General features: G+C 39.5%; 2 protein-coding genes across 3 annotated transcripts; both read left to right on the top strand.

The window, feature by feature from the left end:
• The first annotated feature begins 6,697 nt into the window (after positions 1 to 6,697).
• On the top strand, positions 6,698 to 11,875 carry LOC149200779 (vesicle-associated protein 1-2-like). The gene is made up of 14 exons (XM_089402796.1): positions 6,698 to 6,835; positions 7,284 to 7,390; positions 7,600 to 7,739; positions 8,492 to 8,562; positions 8,822 to 8,903; positions 8,945 to 9,060; positions 9,150 to 9,311; positions 9,947 to 10,012; positions 10,291 to 10,386; positions 10,489 to 10,611; positions 11,066 to 11,198; positions 11,354 to 11,394; positions 11,522 to 11,572; positions 11,688 to 11,875. Exons 3-11 carry the CDS (start codon positions 7,691 to 7,693, stop codon positions 11,081 to 11,083), a joined length of 783 nt encoding a protein of 260 aa, XP_089258922.1. The 5' UTR covers positions 6,698 to 6,835; positions 7,284 to 7,390; positions 7,600 to 7,690; the 3' UTR covers positions 11,084 to 11,198; positions 11,354 to 11,394; positions 11,522 to 11,572; positions 11,688 to 11,875.
• Positions 11,688 to 13,075, top strand: LOC149200778 (glutamate dehydrogenase 1-like). 2 transcript variants are annotated; one of them, XM_089402801.1, is made up of 5 exons: positions 11,688 to 11,808; positions 11,946 to 12,020; positions 12,121 to 12,237; positions 12,512 to 12,685; positions 12,834 to 13,075. In XM_089402801.1, the coding sequence occupies exons 2-5, from the start codon at positions 11,949 to 11,951 to the stop codon at positions 12,843 to 12,845; spliced, it is 375 nt and encodes a 124-aa protein (XP_089258927.1). In that variant the 5' UTR covers positions 11,688 to 11,808; positions 11,946 to 11,948; the 3' UTR covers positions 12,846 to 13,075. The 2 variants fall into 2 exon arrangements, with proteins under 2 accessions (XP_089258927.1, XP_089258926.1); XM_089402800.1 differs by lacking the exon at positions 12,834 to 13,075 and having other exon boundaries at positions 12,512 to 12,768.
• Positions 13,076 to 14,227: the final 1,152 nt, after the last annotated feature.

Below are 14,227 nucleotides of genomic sequence, written 5' to 3'. Positions count from 1 at the left end.
TTTTGATACATATATTCCATAATCACTGTTATTGCAAAGTTGGAGATGCTAATTTAGTAATTTGATTGCTACTGCGTACTGGTCACAGGGAGAATGCTAGTGAAGTAAAGGCCAAATTTATTATAGAGGCAGCCAATCATCCCACAGATCCAGAAGCTGGAGTAATTTGACTTCTCTCAGGCTTCTTAAAATTCAGCTCTATTATGTAATATTGGATGCATGACATGCATTTCATGATGGCTGGTATGCTTACTTGAATGCTGCTCCTGATGCCCTATAACCGGAGAATCTGAAATTGGCTCTACCTCTGATGCCCTTTATTTCTATGCAATTGGTGTTGATGATGCCCCTGCTTCTGTCTCTATGGCCTCTGTTCCTAGTGCTGCTTGCTTGAATGCTAACTAGAATCCTTCGGAGTAAACAAGCTAAACTGCTGCGACTGGTATTCGAACTGCCTTTACCTTAATAACCAAAAATTGCCCCCACGGGCATGGGATTTGGATCTGATGGCTGATATGCTTACTTGAATGCTGCTCCTGATGCCCTGTAACCGGAGAATCTGAAATTGGCTCTACCTCTGATGCCCTTTATTTCTATGCAATTGGTGTTGATAATGCCCCTGCTTCTGTCTCTATGGCCTCTGTTCCTAGTGCTGCTTGCTTGAATGCTAACTAGAATCCTTCGGAGTAAACAAGCTAAACTGCTGCGACTGGTATTCGAACTGGCTTAGACCTTAAATATTAACTTGGCAGGGACTATAGTAATCGTTATGACCCGACTTAGCATTAGTTTACCGTTTTCCTTGTCTGTTATACGGCGGTTAGAATAAGGTCTGTGCGGTGTTCTGCCCAGATAACCTATGTCTGCTTCCCCGCTGAAGCTTTCCCATCTTATTTGGCCTCTTCCCGAGGCGGAAGAGGCCCGAACATAGGTTAAGTTGAAAATTACGCCCAGTTTCATTATGCCTGACCGTCAACGGTCTAGTGTTAATGCTAGCATTAATTCCTTATTTCGTAAACAGGTATATGTATATGCTAAGGTTGCAGGGTTTCGTAAGGTTATAACAAGGTTGTGCATTGGCAGCTGGTGCATGCGGTGGTTCAACAGCTGTTGGATCCTTCTCGATGTACTTTGGTTTAACATGTGGAGCGGCATCACCGTCGGTTAGATAAGGTTCTGAACCTATGGTTCAGTTGTACCTGGTTTTTCCGTGGGGTTTGCGAGTCATTTGCATGGTGAGCCTGCTGGGGATCTCCGTCGCTCGACCTTCTTAGACATTTCTGCACAGTGCCTTTAGTAACTTCTGTTTCCTCCAAAATTTCACACATTCTTTGATTTGTTGTTTTACATTTAAGGTGAGGGTTCCTTCTGATGCTCTTCAGCGGAAACAAGTTGCTTTTCAACATTTTACTCTGCCTCTCGATAATCTTCAAGAGAGGATTTAGCTAACACACCATCCCCGGTTTCCTGCGGCGTCGCAGACTTGATATGGCGGGGAAGCACCTTCAGGTACTTACTGAGAGGTCTAGGGTTTGTTCCAGGTTTAATTTCTGTTAAGGCTTTTGTTCCATAATGTTGCGTGTTATGTAACCCATCTAATATCTTTTGCATGCAGAGGGTTTGCACAGTAACGCCCTAGCTCAGCTGACTGGGTACTCGCTTGAAGTTGCTGGTGATAATTCTTGACTCTCGTTCCCGACACCGGATTCTACCTTTTCCCGGGTGCATAATTTGCCTTTTCTTTACCCGAGAGAGGTATTGAACTTACAATGTTTACTTCCCTTACTGAGGAATTTCTAATGTTGTATCCCTTTTCAAGAGGGAGTTTTCTGAATATCTCGGGAGAAAAATAATTGGGTTTATTCCCACAGACAAATTGTGCCATAGCTAAATCTGTCCTCAGTTACGTTTTTTTTTTTTGCCCCTTACCCTTGATCTCCGGCTCGATCATTTGCAGCGAGGCCTCTGCTTGAAAAAAAGCTCTGCAACTTGGCGACTGATCCTCCAATTCACTGAAATTGCAGGTGAGGTCTTCGCTTTTTTTTTGTTATAGCCGGGTCTGCCACGGTCTCTCCTCCATTGTGCAGCTTGTTTTGCTGGATCACAATAGAGGTCTGAATTTCAATAGGCCTGGCCGTATACCCGCCATTATAATACGTGGAACATGAAGGCGTGGTCGTGTTATTCTACCGTGGTGTTTGGTCGAGCCTCTCAATCTTCGAAATCCTAACCCTAGGGAGTAATCTTACCGAACAAGGCGGTAAATCAAAACTTGCCCCAGAACGAGGTATCTTCACCTTCTTTCAGACAGGATTTCATATTAGTGGAGCTGCTTGCTGCTTTTGAAATAGATCTTGCTAGGAATAAAGGGCATATGAAAAACTTACCTAGAAGGCTTGATGACGACACTGATATCATGGAGGATTGTTAGGATTGCAAGATCTTCATGTAGTTAAGAAATCCCTCCTCTTTGACGGCAAGATCTTCATGTAGTTAAGAAATCCCTGCTGTAGAAAAATAGGTCTTGGTCTTTGCTGAGAGCTCGTGGTAGCCTTCAACATGTTCCAATCTAAGGAAATCATGATGCTGTGCGTCTTCTGAATCAATGGCACGATCCAAAATACCACCAGCTGTAACACTGTGTCCAATAACGAATCTAATAACAATGCCTTTCTTCTCCTCCAACTGCTTCAGTTTGGATCCTGTGAGGAACAAAAGGTCCAATTATCAAAATCAACGGATATCTAGAAATGCTACAGACAGCATAAATGCCTTCTGGCGTACCTCAGGGCCTTGTCCATCAGGCTTCTCAAGAACAGGTGACCCATTGAGGAATGCAGAGGAGCACAATCAATTTGGGGGAAAACGAACCCCCGGAAGATCTGCCCCGCATTTTTTTTTTCGTTTTCTTCAGAAGGCCACTCCAAACTTTCCCCTGCCAACGAGCCTAAGCCTAAGCCTAAGCCCGTTTTCTTGTCGGTTTGCCCCTGTCTCTCTCCCAAGTCATTAACTGCACGAAGCCATTCAAATAAGCCATTAACTCAAGTGGTTCATCCACTGCACACAGAAAGTGGTTCACCCGCTGCGCACAGAAGCCATTCATTCACTGCATGAATTGCGCCATTGGGATTTTCCGTCGGGACTTAACGCGACACTTGGTATCCATGCGGTAGCATGAAGTCCAGCGGTCCAGCTGTGGCGACTTTTATATATTTATATATTCTAATTGTCATATTATTTTATTTAATAATTTTTTATATAACTTTTAATTATTTGTTTTTTCTTTTTATTACTAGCCTGTTTATTACTACGTCTAGTCTCTTTGCTAATCTAATTGAAATTCATAGGCTTCATTCAGGCCTACTGACTTCTTGCATGGCTAGTTTTTCAGGGTTATCTGGTTGGAAATGGAATTACAGATGAAGCATTTGACAGCACACAGGTGCCTGTAACGCCCTAGCTCAGCTTACTGGGTACTCGCTTGAAGTTGCTAGTGATAATTCTTGACTCTCGTTCCCGACACCGGATTCTACCTTTTCCCGGGTGCATAATTTGCCTTTTCTTTACCCGAGAGAGGTATTGAACTTACAATGTTTACTTCCCTTACTGAGGAATTTCTAATGTTGTATCCCTTTTCAAGAGGGAGTTTTCTGCTGCTAAATTCTTCGGCAATTACGCGAACTTTACATTTAAAGTATTCGTAGTTCCACACAGGAAACAAATGCCGTTTTTTCCGTATAGAGTTAGGTTTTTGCCTGGTCTTTTCGTTAGATTGTTTCGTAATTTGCGATAACTCGGAGTTTACACTTTATGCAGAACTTTGCGAGTCTCCGATCATAGATTTAGATTTTTGCTTCAGGTCCCTGCTAAATTTGTTTGAAGATAATAGAACTGCAAATTCACATAGTTTATTGCCTCGCCCTCTGAAATTAGCAGGGTTTTTGCAGATGAATTTATGTATTTTCGATTTCTGTGTTGAAATTTTTGTCCCTGCCATCTGGCATCCGGCAGGGACTATAGTAATCGTTATGACCCGACTTAGCATTAGTTTACCGTTTTCCTTGTCTGTTATACGGCGGTTAAAATAAGGTTTGTGCGGTGTTCTGCCCAAATAACCTATGTCTGCTTCCTTGCTGAAGCTTTCCCATCTTATTTGGCCTCTTCCCGAGGCGGAAGAGGCCCGAACATAGGTTAAGTTGAAAATTACGCTCAGTTTCATTATGCCTGACCGTCAACGGTCTAGTGTTAATGCTAGCATTAATTCCTTATTTCGTAAACAGGTATATGTATATGCTAAGGTTGCAGGGTTTCGTAAGGTTATAACAAGGTTGTGCATTGGCAGCTGGTGCATGCGGTGGTTCAACAACTGTTGGATCCTTCTCGATGTACTTTGGTTTAACATGTGGAGCGGCATCACCGTCGGTTAGATAAGGTTCTGAACCTATGGTTCAGTTGTACCTGGTTTTTCCGTGGGGTTTGCGAGTCATTTGCATGGTGAGCCTGCTGGGGATCTCCGTCGCTCGACCTTCTTAGACATTTCTGCACAGTGCCTTTAGTAACTTCTGTTTCCTCCAGAATTTCACACATTCTTTGATTTGTTGTTTTACATTTAAGGTGAGGGTTCCTTCTGATGCTCTTCAGCGGAAACAAGTTGCTTTTCAACATTTTACTCTGCCTCTCGATAATCTTCAAGAGAGGATTTAGCTAACACACCATCCCCGGTTTCCTGCGGCGTCGCAGACTTGATATGGCGGGGAAGCACCTTCAGGTACTTACTGAGAGGTCTAGGGTTTATTCCAGGTTTAATTTCTGTTAAGGCTTTTGTTCCATAATGTTTCGTGTTATGTAACCCATCTAATATCTTTTGCATGCAGAGGGTTTGCACAGTAACGCCCTAGCTCAGCTTACTGGGTACTCGCTTGAAGTTGCTGGTGATAATTCTTGACTCTCGTTCCCGACACCGGATTCTACCTTTTCCCGGGTGCATAATTTGCCTTTTCTTTACCCGAGAGAGGTATTGAACTTACAATGCTTACTTCCCTTACTGAGGAATTTCTAATGTTGTATCCCTTTTCAAGAGGGAGTTTTCTGAATATCTCGGGAGAAAAATAATTGGGTTTATTCCCACGGACAAATTGTGCCATAGCTAAATCTGTCCTCAGTTACGTTTTTTTTTTTTGCCCCTTACCCTTGATCTCCGGCTCGATCATTTGCAGCGAGGCCTCTGCTTGAAAAAAAGCTCTGCAACTTGGCGACTGATCCTCCAATTCACTGAAATTGCAGGTGAGGTCTTCGCTTTTTTTTTGTTATAGCCGGGTCTGCCACGGTCTCTCCTCCATTGTGCAGCTTGTTTTGCTGGATCACAATAGAGGTCTGAATTTCAATAGGCCTGGCCGTATACCCGCCATTATAATACGTGGAACATGAAGGCGTGGTCGTGTTATTCTACCGTGGTGTTTGGTCGAGCCTCTCAATCTTCGAAATCCTAACCCTAGGGAGTAATCTTACCGAACAAGGCGGTAAATCAAAACTTGCCCCAGAACGAGGTATCTTCACCTTCTTTCAGACAGGATTTCATATTAGTGGAGCTGCTTGCTGCTTTTGAAATAGATCTTGCTAGGAATAAAGGGCATATGAAAAACTTACCTAGAAGGCTTGATGACGACACTGATATCATGGAGGATTGTTAGGATTGCAAGATCTTCATGTAGTTAAGAAATCCCTCCTCTTTGACGGCAAGATCTTCATGTAGTTAAGAAATCCCTGCTGTAGAAAAATAGGTCTTGGTCTTTGCTGAGAGCTCGTGGTAGCCTTCAACATGTTCCAATCTAAGGAAATCATGATGCTGTGCGTCTTCTGAATCAATGGCACGATCCAAAATACCACCAGCTGTAACACTGTGTCCAATAACGAATCTAATAACAATGCCTTTCTTCTCCTCCAACTGCTTCAGTTTGGATCCTGTGAGGAACAAAAGGTCCAATTATCAAAATCAACGGATATCTAGAAATGCTACAGACAGCATAAATGCCTTCTGGCGTACCTCAGGGCCTTGTCCATCAGGCTTCTCAAGAACAGGTGACCCATTGAGGAATGCAGAGGAGCACAATCAATTTGGGGGAAAACGAACCCCCGGAAGATCTGCCTCGCATTTTTTTTTTCGTTTTCTTCAGAAGGCCACTCCAAACTTTCCCCTGCCAACGAGCCTAAGCCTAAGCCTAAGCTCGTTTTCTTGTCGGTTTGCCCCTGTCTCTCTCCCAAGTCATTAACTGCACGAAGCCATTCAAATAAGCCATTAACTCAAGTGGTTCACCCACTGCACACAGAAAGTGGTTCACCCGCTGCGCACAGAAGCCATTCATTCACTGCATGAATTGCGCCATTGGGATTTTCCGTCGGGACTTAACGCGACACTTGGTATCCATGCGGTAGCATGAAGTCCAGCGGTCCAGCTGTGGCGACTTTTATATATTTATATATTCTAATTGTCATATTATTTTATTTAATAATTTTTTATATAACTTTTAATTATTCGTTTTTTCTTTTTATTACTAGCCTGTTTATTACTACGTCCAGTCTCTTTGCTAATCTAATTGAAATTCATAGGCTTCATTCAGGCCTACTGACTTCTTGCATGGCTAGTTTTTCAGGGTTATCTGGTTGGAAATGGAATTACAGATGAAGCATTTGACATCACACAGGTGCCTGTAACGCCCTAGCTCAGCTTACTAGGTACTCGCTTGAAGTTGCTGGTGATAATTCTTGACTCTCGTTCCCGACACCGGATTCTACCTTTTCCCGGGTGCATAATTTGCCTTTTCTTTACCCGAGAGAGGTATTGAACTTACAATGTTTACTTCCCTTACTGAGGAATTTCTAATGTTGTATCCCTTTTCAAGAGGGAGTTTTCTGCTGCTAAATTCTTCGGCAATTACGCGAACTTTACATTTAAAGTATTCGTAGTTCCACACAGGAAACAAATGCCGTTTTTTCCGTATAGAGTTAGGTTTTTGCCTGGTCTTTTCGTTAGATTGTTTCGTAATTTGCGATAACTCGGAGTTTACACTTTATGCAGAACTTTGCGAGTCTCCGATCATAGATTTAGATTTTTGCTTCAGGTCCCCGCTAAATTTGTTTGAAGATAATAGAACTGCAAATTCACATAGTTTATTGCCTCGCCCTCTGAAATTAGCAGGGTTTTTGCAGATGAATTTATGTATTTTCGATTTCTGTGTTGAAATTTTTGGCATTGATGTGAATCTTTTATTTTCTTCTTTGGGCAGGCGAAGGAGTATACTGTCGGTCAGTTCTTGATTTTGCTTCCAGGCTTTATTTGGATCGTTGATTAAACTTTGGTTATTGGCAGAATCTCCCTCCTCCTTGGTCAAGGGTAAAATCTTTCTTTTGAATGCATGCAATTACCGTGTTTGGATGGATTGTCCAAATATTGTCGGATCACCGGGGAGGAATTCACTTTTAGCACATGAGATCATTGATCTGTCTCTTAATAGCACACAATGAATTCTGTGCAAACTCAGGCTTTTGTGAGCTAGATTATTTTTGTTTATAACTGATTGTTTCTTGTGGCTTGGATTGTAGGTGTGTGAATTGATCATTCTGTGAACTCGATATTATTTATATTGTCAGTGGCCAACTTCAAGGATACAGGTTACCTGGCATAAAACTAGTCATGACTAACGAAATTGTCACAATTCAGCCGGGAGAACTTACGTTTCTCTGTAAGTGAATAGCTTCATAATACTAATTCCTTCTAATGTGCTTTGGTTCATTTGTCATAATATTATGATATAGGCTTCAATTTTCTTTGCCTATTTGTCTGAAATTAACTATAATTGTGTTGTGTACATAGATTTTCTTGTCCATTCCAAGAAAAAAGATGATCTTTGAGAACGGAGTTATTGAATTAAATAATATCATTGACATCATAAAAAGCACAGGAAATATGATCTACAACAAATGCGTTTGGCATGGGAAGCTGTTGCAATTTTTAGTTCGAATGTCAGTCTATGCATGTTTTGCATTTTGTGTTTTTTCATCTGCTGTCCAGGGTAGTGACAAATGCCCAAAAAATCTTGGGGACTTTGCTCACCACAAAGTTAGTCAATTTGCGGACGCAAGAAGGTTTTGAAACTTTTTAATTGGTGTCCTTCGTAGTTAATATATAACACTCTTTTTTTTTTGTGTTTCATTTTCATAATTTGGTTTTGATAGAACTGTAGAATGCATAAATACAAAGTGATTTTCGTTTGACAATAGTATATACTATTTATAGTGCACCATTGTATGAGCATCTTATGTATGATTTTTATGTTTGCCTTATTGTACAAGGAAGGGTATTAAACAAAAATGTTTGCCTTATTGTACAAGGAAGGATATTAAACAAAATTATATTCAGCATTTGATAGTTATGTTTTATTGCCAACATTTTGGTAGTCTAATGGATATCTGATTTTGTATCAATGGTAATCAGTTGAATTGAAGAAGCAAAGTTCATGCTCTCTTCAGCTAGTCAACAACATGGACTTCGATGTTGCATTTAAGGTAGCCATATTTCCTTTTGTTTTTCTTTTGTAAATATTCTGCTCATTTCTCTAATTTCAATTTCCATGGAGGTATTACAGTTCTGCACACATGAAAGGCATCGATGTCTAGGGTGAAGTCACTTGAGATTGCCGTATTTTCTATTTATTCTATGCCTTGTGATACAACTCTAGATTTTCTGCCTGATGGGTGGGACCACTTTTCAGAGACTTGTTTTAACAAGATGACCAGAGGTTATTGCTGCATTCTATTATGACAGGTGAAAACTACATCTCCAAAGAAGTACTGTGTACGACCCAATACAGGCGTCATCCCACCTCAGTCTACATGTGATGTGACAGGTTTGAAGCTTCTTATTTTATTGGTTTTGTTTTATTTGTAGTCACCATGCAAGCGCAAAAAGAGATACCACCTGATATGCAATGTAAGAACAAATTTCTTGTGCAGAGTGTTATGGTCCCTGCTGGGACGACTGCTAAAGATATTACTCCAAATATGGTGAGTTCACACTAAAAACTATTTTCCCTGAAGCTTAGTGCTCATTGCAAGGGATTCTCTCAGTTGAAACAATTTTTTGTGTCATCCAGTTCAACAAGGAATCTGACAAGGTATATGAGGAACACAAATTGAGGGTGGTGTATGTATCTCCAGTCCAGACCACTTCTCCTGAACGACAACCATTAGAGGATGGTTCAGCACCAAAGGAATCTGTAGACAATCGGAGTCAGAGTGTTTCCTCAGTGGATAATGTGAGCATGAAGAATGTGTTGCTTTTTGGCTGTATTTGTTTTCATGTGGTTTCTGGTTTGTTTAGGCCTGCTTTTAACTTCTTATAAGGGTGCTACTTTTAGCATGTTGTATTTTTGAGGTCAATGTTGTTACTGAGAAAGCAAGTGGTTGATACTACTGGAAGGAAATTGCATAAAATATGTTTGACAGTATAGTTTACTGGGTTACACAATTTCTCTTGGCAGGAGCGGAATGAAAGGTTGTTTTATAAACTCTTGGTGGATGTTACAAAGTAAATGCTATTATGCTGGTGTGCATTGAATCCTTGTTACCAGAGTACTCCTTCCATGTTTGTCTTAGTTTGTTTTTTACTGTGAGCTTTTGTTCTTTTTATCTGCATATCTATGAAGGGATACAGGTAAAAGGAAACTTAATAACCAGAAACTGGAACCTGTGTGCATTTAGTTCATGTCATTTTAACTTAGGGTGTATTCTTAGTTTGTATCTTTCCACATTTTCTGCCTGTCTGATGTTTCTATTATAACTCATCTTTACTCAATAAATGCCTGTTATTTTAACTAGGGTGTTCACATTTCCTTGTATCTTTGCCCCTTGTTTGTATTATCCATTTGACACTTGTTTTCACTACTGACAGGGTATGGGCATACCTGTAGGGAAATTATCTCTATACACTGCACTTGGTGGAGTTCGTCCTTCATCGGTATGCAGCACAATAACCTATAGTTTATTGTTTAAACATATGCTAATTTCAGCAAAGTTACGGCAAAACTGGTAAATTGATTCTTTCTGTTGTATAGCTTAGTCTGCTAAGCACCTTGTACATAGTACATTTTAGAGCCCCTTCATTTCTATTCCATGATGAATGCATGTAACTGACAGAAAAGGATTTTTAACCCACTATTGCATGTCTCGCCTTTTGTAGTCAGTCAATTATTTTGTATTTTTATTCTCTTAACTACTCTACTGGTATGTGGACAGCGTCTTCCAATAACAATTGATGTTGGGACCAACAATGAAAATCTCTTAAATGATGAATTTTATACTGGTCTCCGACAAAAGCGCACAACTGGCCAGGTTTCCTTCTATTTGAATGAACTAGTAAATGCTTCCTTTATTTTCTTCAGTTCTCAGGGACAAAATATCTTGTGGCTGATGATATGTTTTTATGCTTTGTAGGAATATTATGACTTCCTTCATGAGTTCATGTGTGCAGTGAAACAAAATTATGGAGAGAAAGTTCTTATCCAGGTTAAGAATTTACCTTGGTTGCATGAAGTCTGGACCTGTTCTTGCACAGAAGTAAGTAGCTATGACCAAACAGCATAAAGCAGTTTATAATTTTGTGAAAATTGTGATTGAAGATGTATAGAGCTAAATGATTATAGTCTTTTGGATTTCAGAAGCAAATCATATCCTTGTGCTGTGTTCTGTCACTCTGTACAAAATTCAAATTAGTGGCTTGTAAACAGTTTCCGAAGTCGTTTTATATTTAGAGGGGACATAGATGTCTTCCACGGAATTGAGGTTCTTTGTTTGAATCAAAAGCCATGGTATTATAATACTTGAATGGCAGTAAATCATGTGTAGAGTGTTGTGGAGTTTGAAGTTTAAACTGAGGTGTTCTTTTAAGGCTGCCTGTTGAGGATTTTCGTGTGCCTGCTGCAATACAAAACCTTGGTTCTCGCAGTTTTCTAATATTTACTGTCTTACATTTAGGAAAATGTGCTAATAAGAATAATTTGTGTTCTTTCAGAGGTGTCAAGTATCATGAGCCAGAATATTGGAAGTTTGGTGAAGAGGGTAATAGATACTTCAGAGTCCAGACATGTTACTGGTCAGATTTATGCTATTTCAAAAGATCTGGCTACGTACATATCTATAAATTCGTGAGTGTGGCCCTGCCTTCTCCACTCGAGATATTTTTCACTAGCAGAACGTCATTGTCTGCTCAATTTTGCTTTGAAGTTTTACAGCTTTTTGAAGGTGTTGAAATTTTCATAGGAGGGTTTCCTTCATATGTGTTGTATATTGTCTATGACAGAAAATGCAGCTGGTATTAAGTAGCCAACCTTGAACCTTAAGGTCAAAACTCTTTGCTAATCTAATTGAAATTCATAGCCTTCATTCAGGCCTCTCCAAAATATGTTGATGACTAGAAACTACGTTACGTTTTCTCATTGTCTGGCTTCTTGCATGGCTAGTTTTTCAGGGTTATCTGGTTGGAAATGGAATTACAGATGAAGCATTTGACAGCACACAGGTGCCTTTTGCACATGGAAAGGGACTTATTTCAGATGAATTATACCAGGTGTGTACCCTGCAACAATCATTTCAGAGAATGCTATAAATAATCTATTTATCGCTGGGGTATGCAGGTTGACCCAGATGAGGTAAATGCCTTAGCACAACTAATGACATGGAAGACTGCTGTAGCTAACATACCATATGGGGGAGCAAAGGGTGGTATTGGTTGCGACCCACGGAGTTTAAGTTTCAGTGAGTTAGAAAGGCTTACTCGTGTCTTTACTCAGAAGATCCATGATTTGATTGGAGTCCACATAGATGTTATTAGCTCCGAGATTTAATACATATTTCTTCAATATCCACTATGCTTACATGGTTGATGTGAACAGACAATGGCCTGGATATTAGACGAGTATTCAAAATTCCACGAATACTCACCTGCAATTGTTACTGGAAAACCTGTTGTAAGTATATAAATCTTTATTCCAAAAGACCTCACCAACCTCTTGAGTGTATAATTTACATAGCTTTTTGATGTTAGAAAGATTCTTTTGTGATGGATAGGATCTAGGTGGATCCCTTGGCAGGGATGCTGCAACTGGTAGAGGTGTTATGTTTGCAACAGAAGCTTTATTAGCTGAGTATGGTAAAAGCATCTCAGGTCAACGTTTTGTAATCCAGGTAGATTGTTTTTCTCTTCAGCCTTTACTGTGAATGTAAGTCTAGCCGCATAAAAAAAAACACCATCTTGCTTGCCTTTCTTTGAATTTACTAGTTGCACTAATTGCATCAAAGAAACTCATTACCATGCTTTTGCTTTACTCAAATGATATCTATGGACACTAAATGAAATGAAATTGGCTGCATAAATATGGCAATAACATCAATTCGAGGGGATTGGAACCATTACAGACTGAAATACATTCTTGAACCAAAACCTCTCTGACCTTTTCAGGGTTTTGGAAATGTCGGTTCCTGGGCAGCTGAACTTATCCATGAAAAGGGTGCAAAGATTGTAGCAGTTAGTGACATTTCAGGAGCTATAAAGAACAGCAATGGCCTTGACATTCCAGCTTTAATGAAGCACACAAAGACCATCTGGCATTTGGAAGTTGACAGGGATTTGAAAGTACTTTTTAATTCAATTGACAAAACACTGCATTGCATAGGCTACTTTGTTGAGATTTAGTTTTGATACATACATTCCATAATCACTGTTATTGCAAAGTTGGAGATGCTAATTTAGTAATTTGATTGCTATTGCGTACTGGTCACAGGGAGAATGCTAGTGAAGTAAAGGCCAAATTTATTATAGAGGCAGCGAATCATCCCACAGATCCAGAAGCTGGAGTAATTTGACTTCTCTCAGGCTTCTTAAAATTCAGCTCTATTATGTAATATTGGATGCATGACATGCATTTCATGATGGCTGGTATGCTTACTTGAATGCTGCTCCTGATGCCCTGTAACCGGAGAATCTGAAATTATCTCTACCTCTAATGCCCTTTATTTCTATGCAATTGGTGTTGATGATGCCCCTGCTTCTGTCTCTATGGTCTCTGTTCCTAGTGCTGCTTGCTTGAATGCTAACTAGAATCCTTCGGAGTAAACAAGCTAAACTGCTGCAACTGGTATTCGAACTGCCTTTACCTTAATAACCAAAAATTGCCCCCACGGACATGGGATTTGGATCTGATGGCTGATATGCTTACTTGAATGCTGCTCCTGATGCCCTGTAACCGGAGAATTTGAAATTGGCTCTACCTCTGATGCCCTGTAACCGGAGAATCTGAAATTGGCTCTACCTCTGATGCCCTGTAACTGGAGAATCTGAAATTGGCTCTACCTCTGATGCCCTTTATTTCTATGCAATTGGTGTTGATGATGCCCCTGCTTCTGTCTCTATGGCCTCTGTTCCTAGTGCTGCTTGCTTGAATGCTAACTAGAATCCTTCGGAGTAAACAAGCTAAACTGCTGCGACTGGTATTCGAACTGGCTTAGACCTTAAATATTAACTTCATGCAGAGACTCGCTGCCTCACAGCTCCCCCCGCCTCCCCAAAAAAAAAACCAACAAAACCAAAAAACAAATCATATAAAAATCCATATCATATAACAAATTTTTTATTTTTATTTTAAAATCTAAATTATATAATATATATTTTCTTTTTATTTTGTAAAAATTCAAACAAAAAAAATATTACCAAATATAATAAATATTAAATTAAAAAATCTTAATAAACAACTTTTCATTTAATTATTTACCTTTTTCAAACCAACCTAAAACTTTTTATTTAAGCCAATCTTTATATTCTTGTTATAAAACCTTTAAAAATATCTTAAGACAAAACTCAGACAAAAACAATTTGAAACAAAAATATTTGAAGACAAAACTTTATATTTAAGACAAAAACAGTTTAAGACACACAAATTTTAAGACAAAAGCAGTTTGAGATAAAAATATTTTAAGACAAAACTTTACATTTAAGACAATGGCCACTTAAGACAATAACAATTAAGACGAAACCTATTTAAGACAATTAAAAATTAAGGGAAAACCATATCAATTTAAAACAATATTATCTAAGAATTGCAAAATTAACTCTGACAGTGCACCCTAAGTCCACCAGCTTGCAGGCTACTATTGTCTCCCGCATATACCGATGTTGCTA

Source organism: Pinus tabuliformis, chromosome 2_1, assembly GCF_031772625.1.
Source record: "Pinus tabuliformis cultivar Carrire ecotype Pingquan chromosome 2_1, CPIR1, whole genome shotgun sequence".
Classification (NCBI taxonomy): Eukaryota; Viridiplantae; Streptophyta; class Pinopsida; order Pinales; family Pinaceae; genus Pinus; species Pinus tabuliformis.
This window is presented reverse-complemented; position numbering and strand designations above follow the sequence as displayed.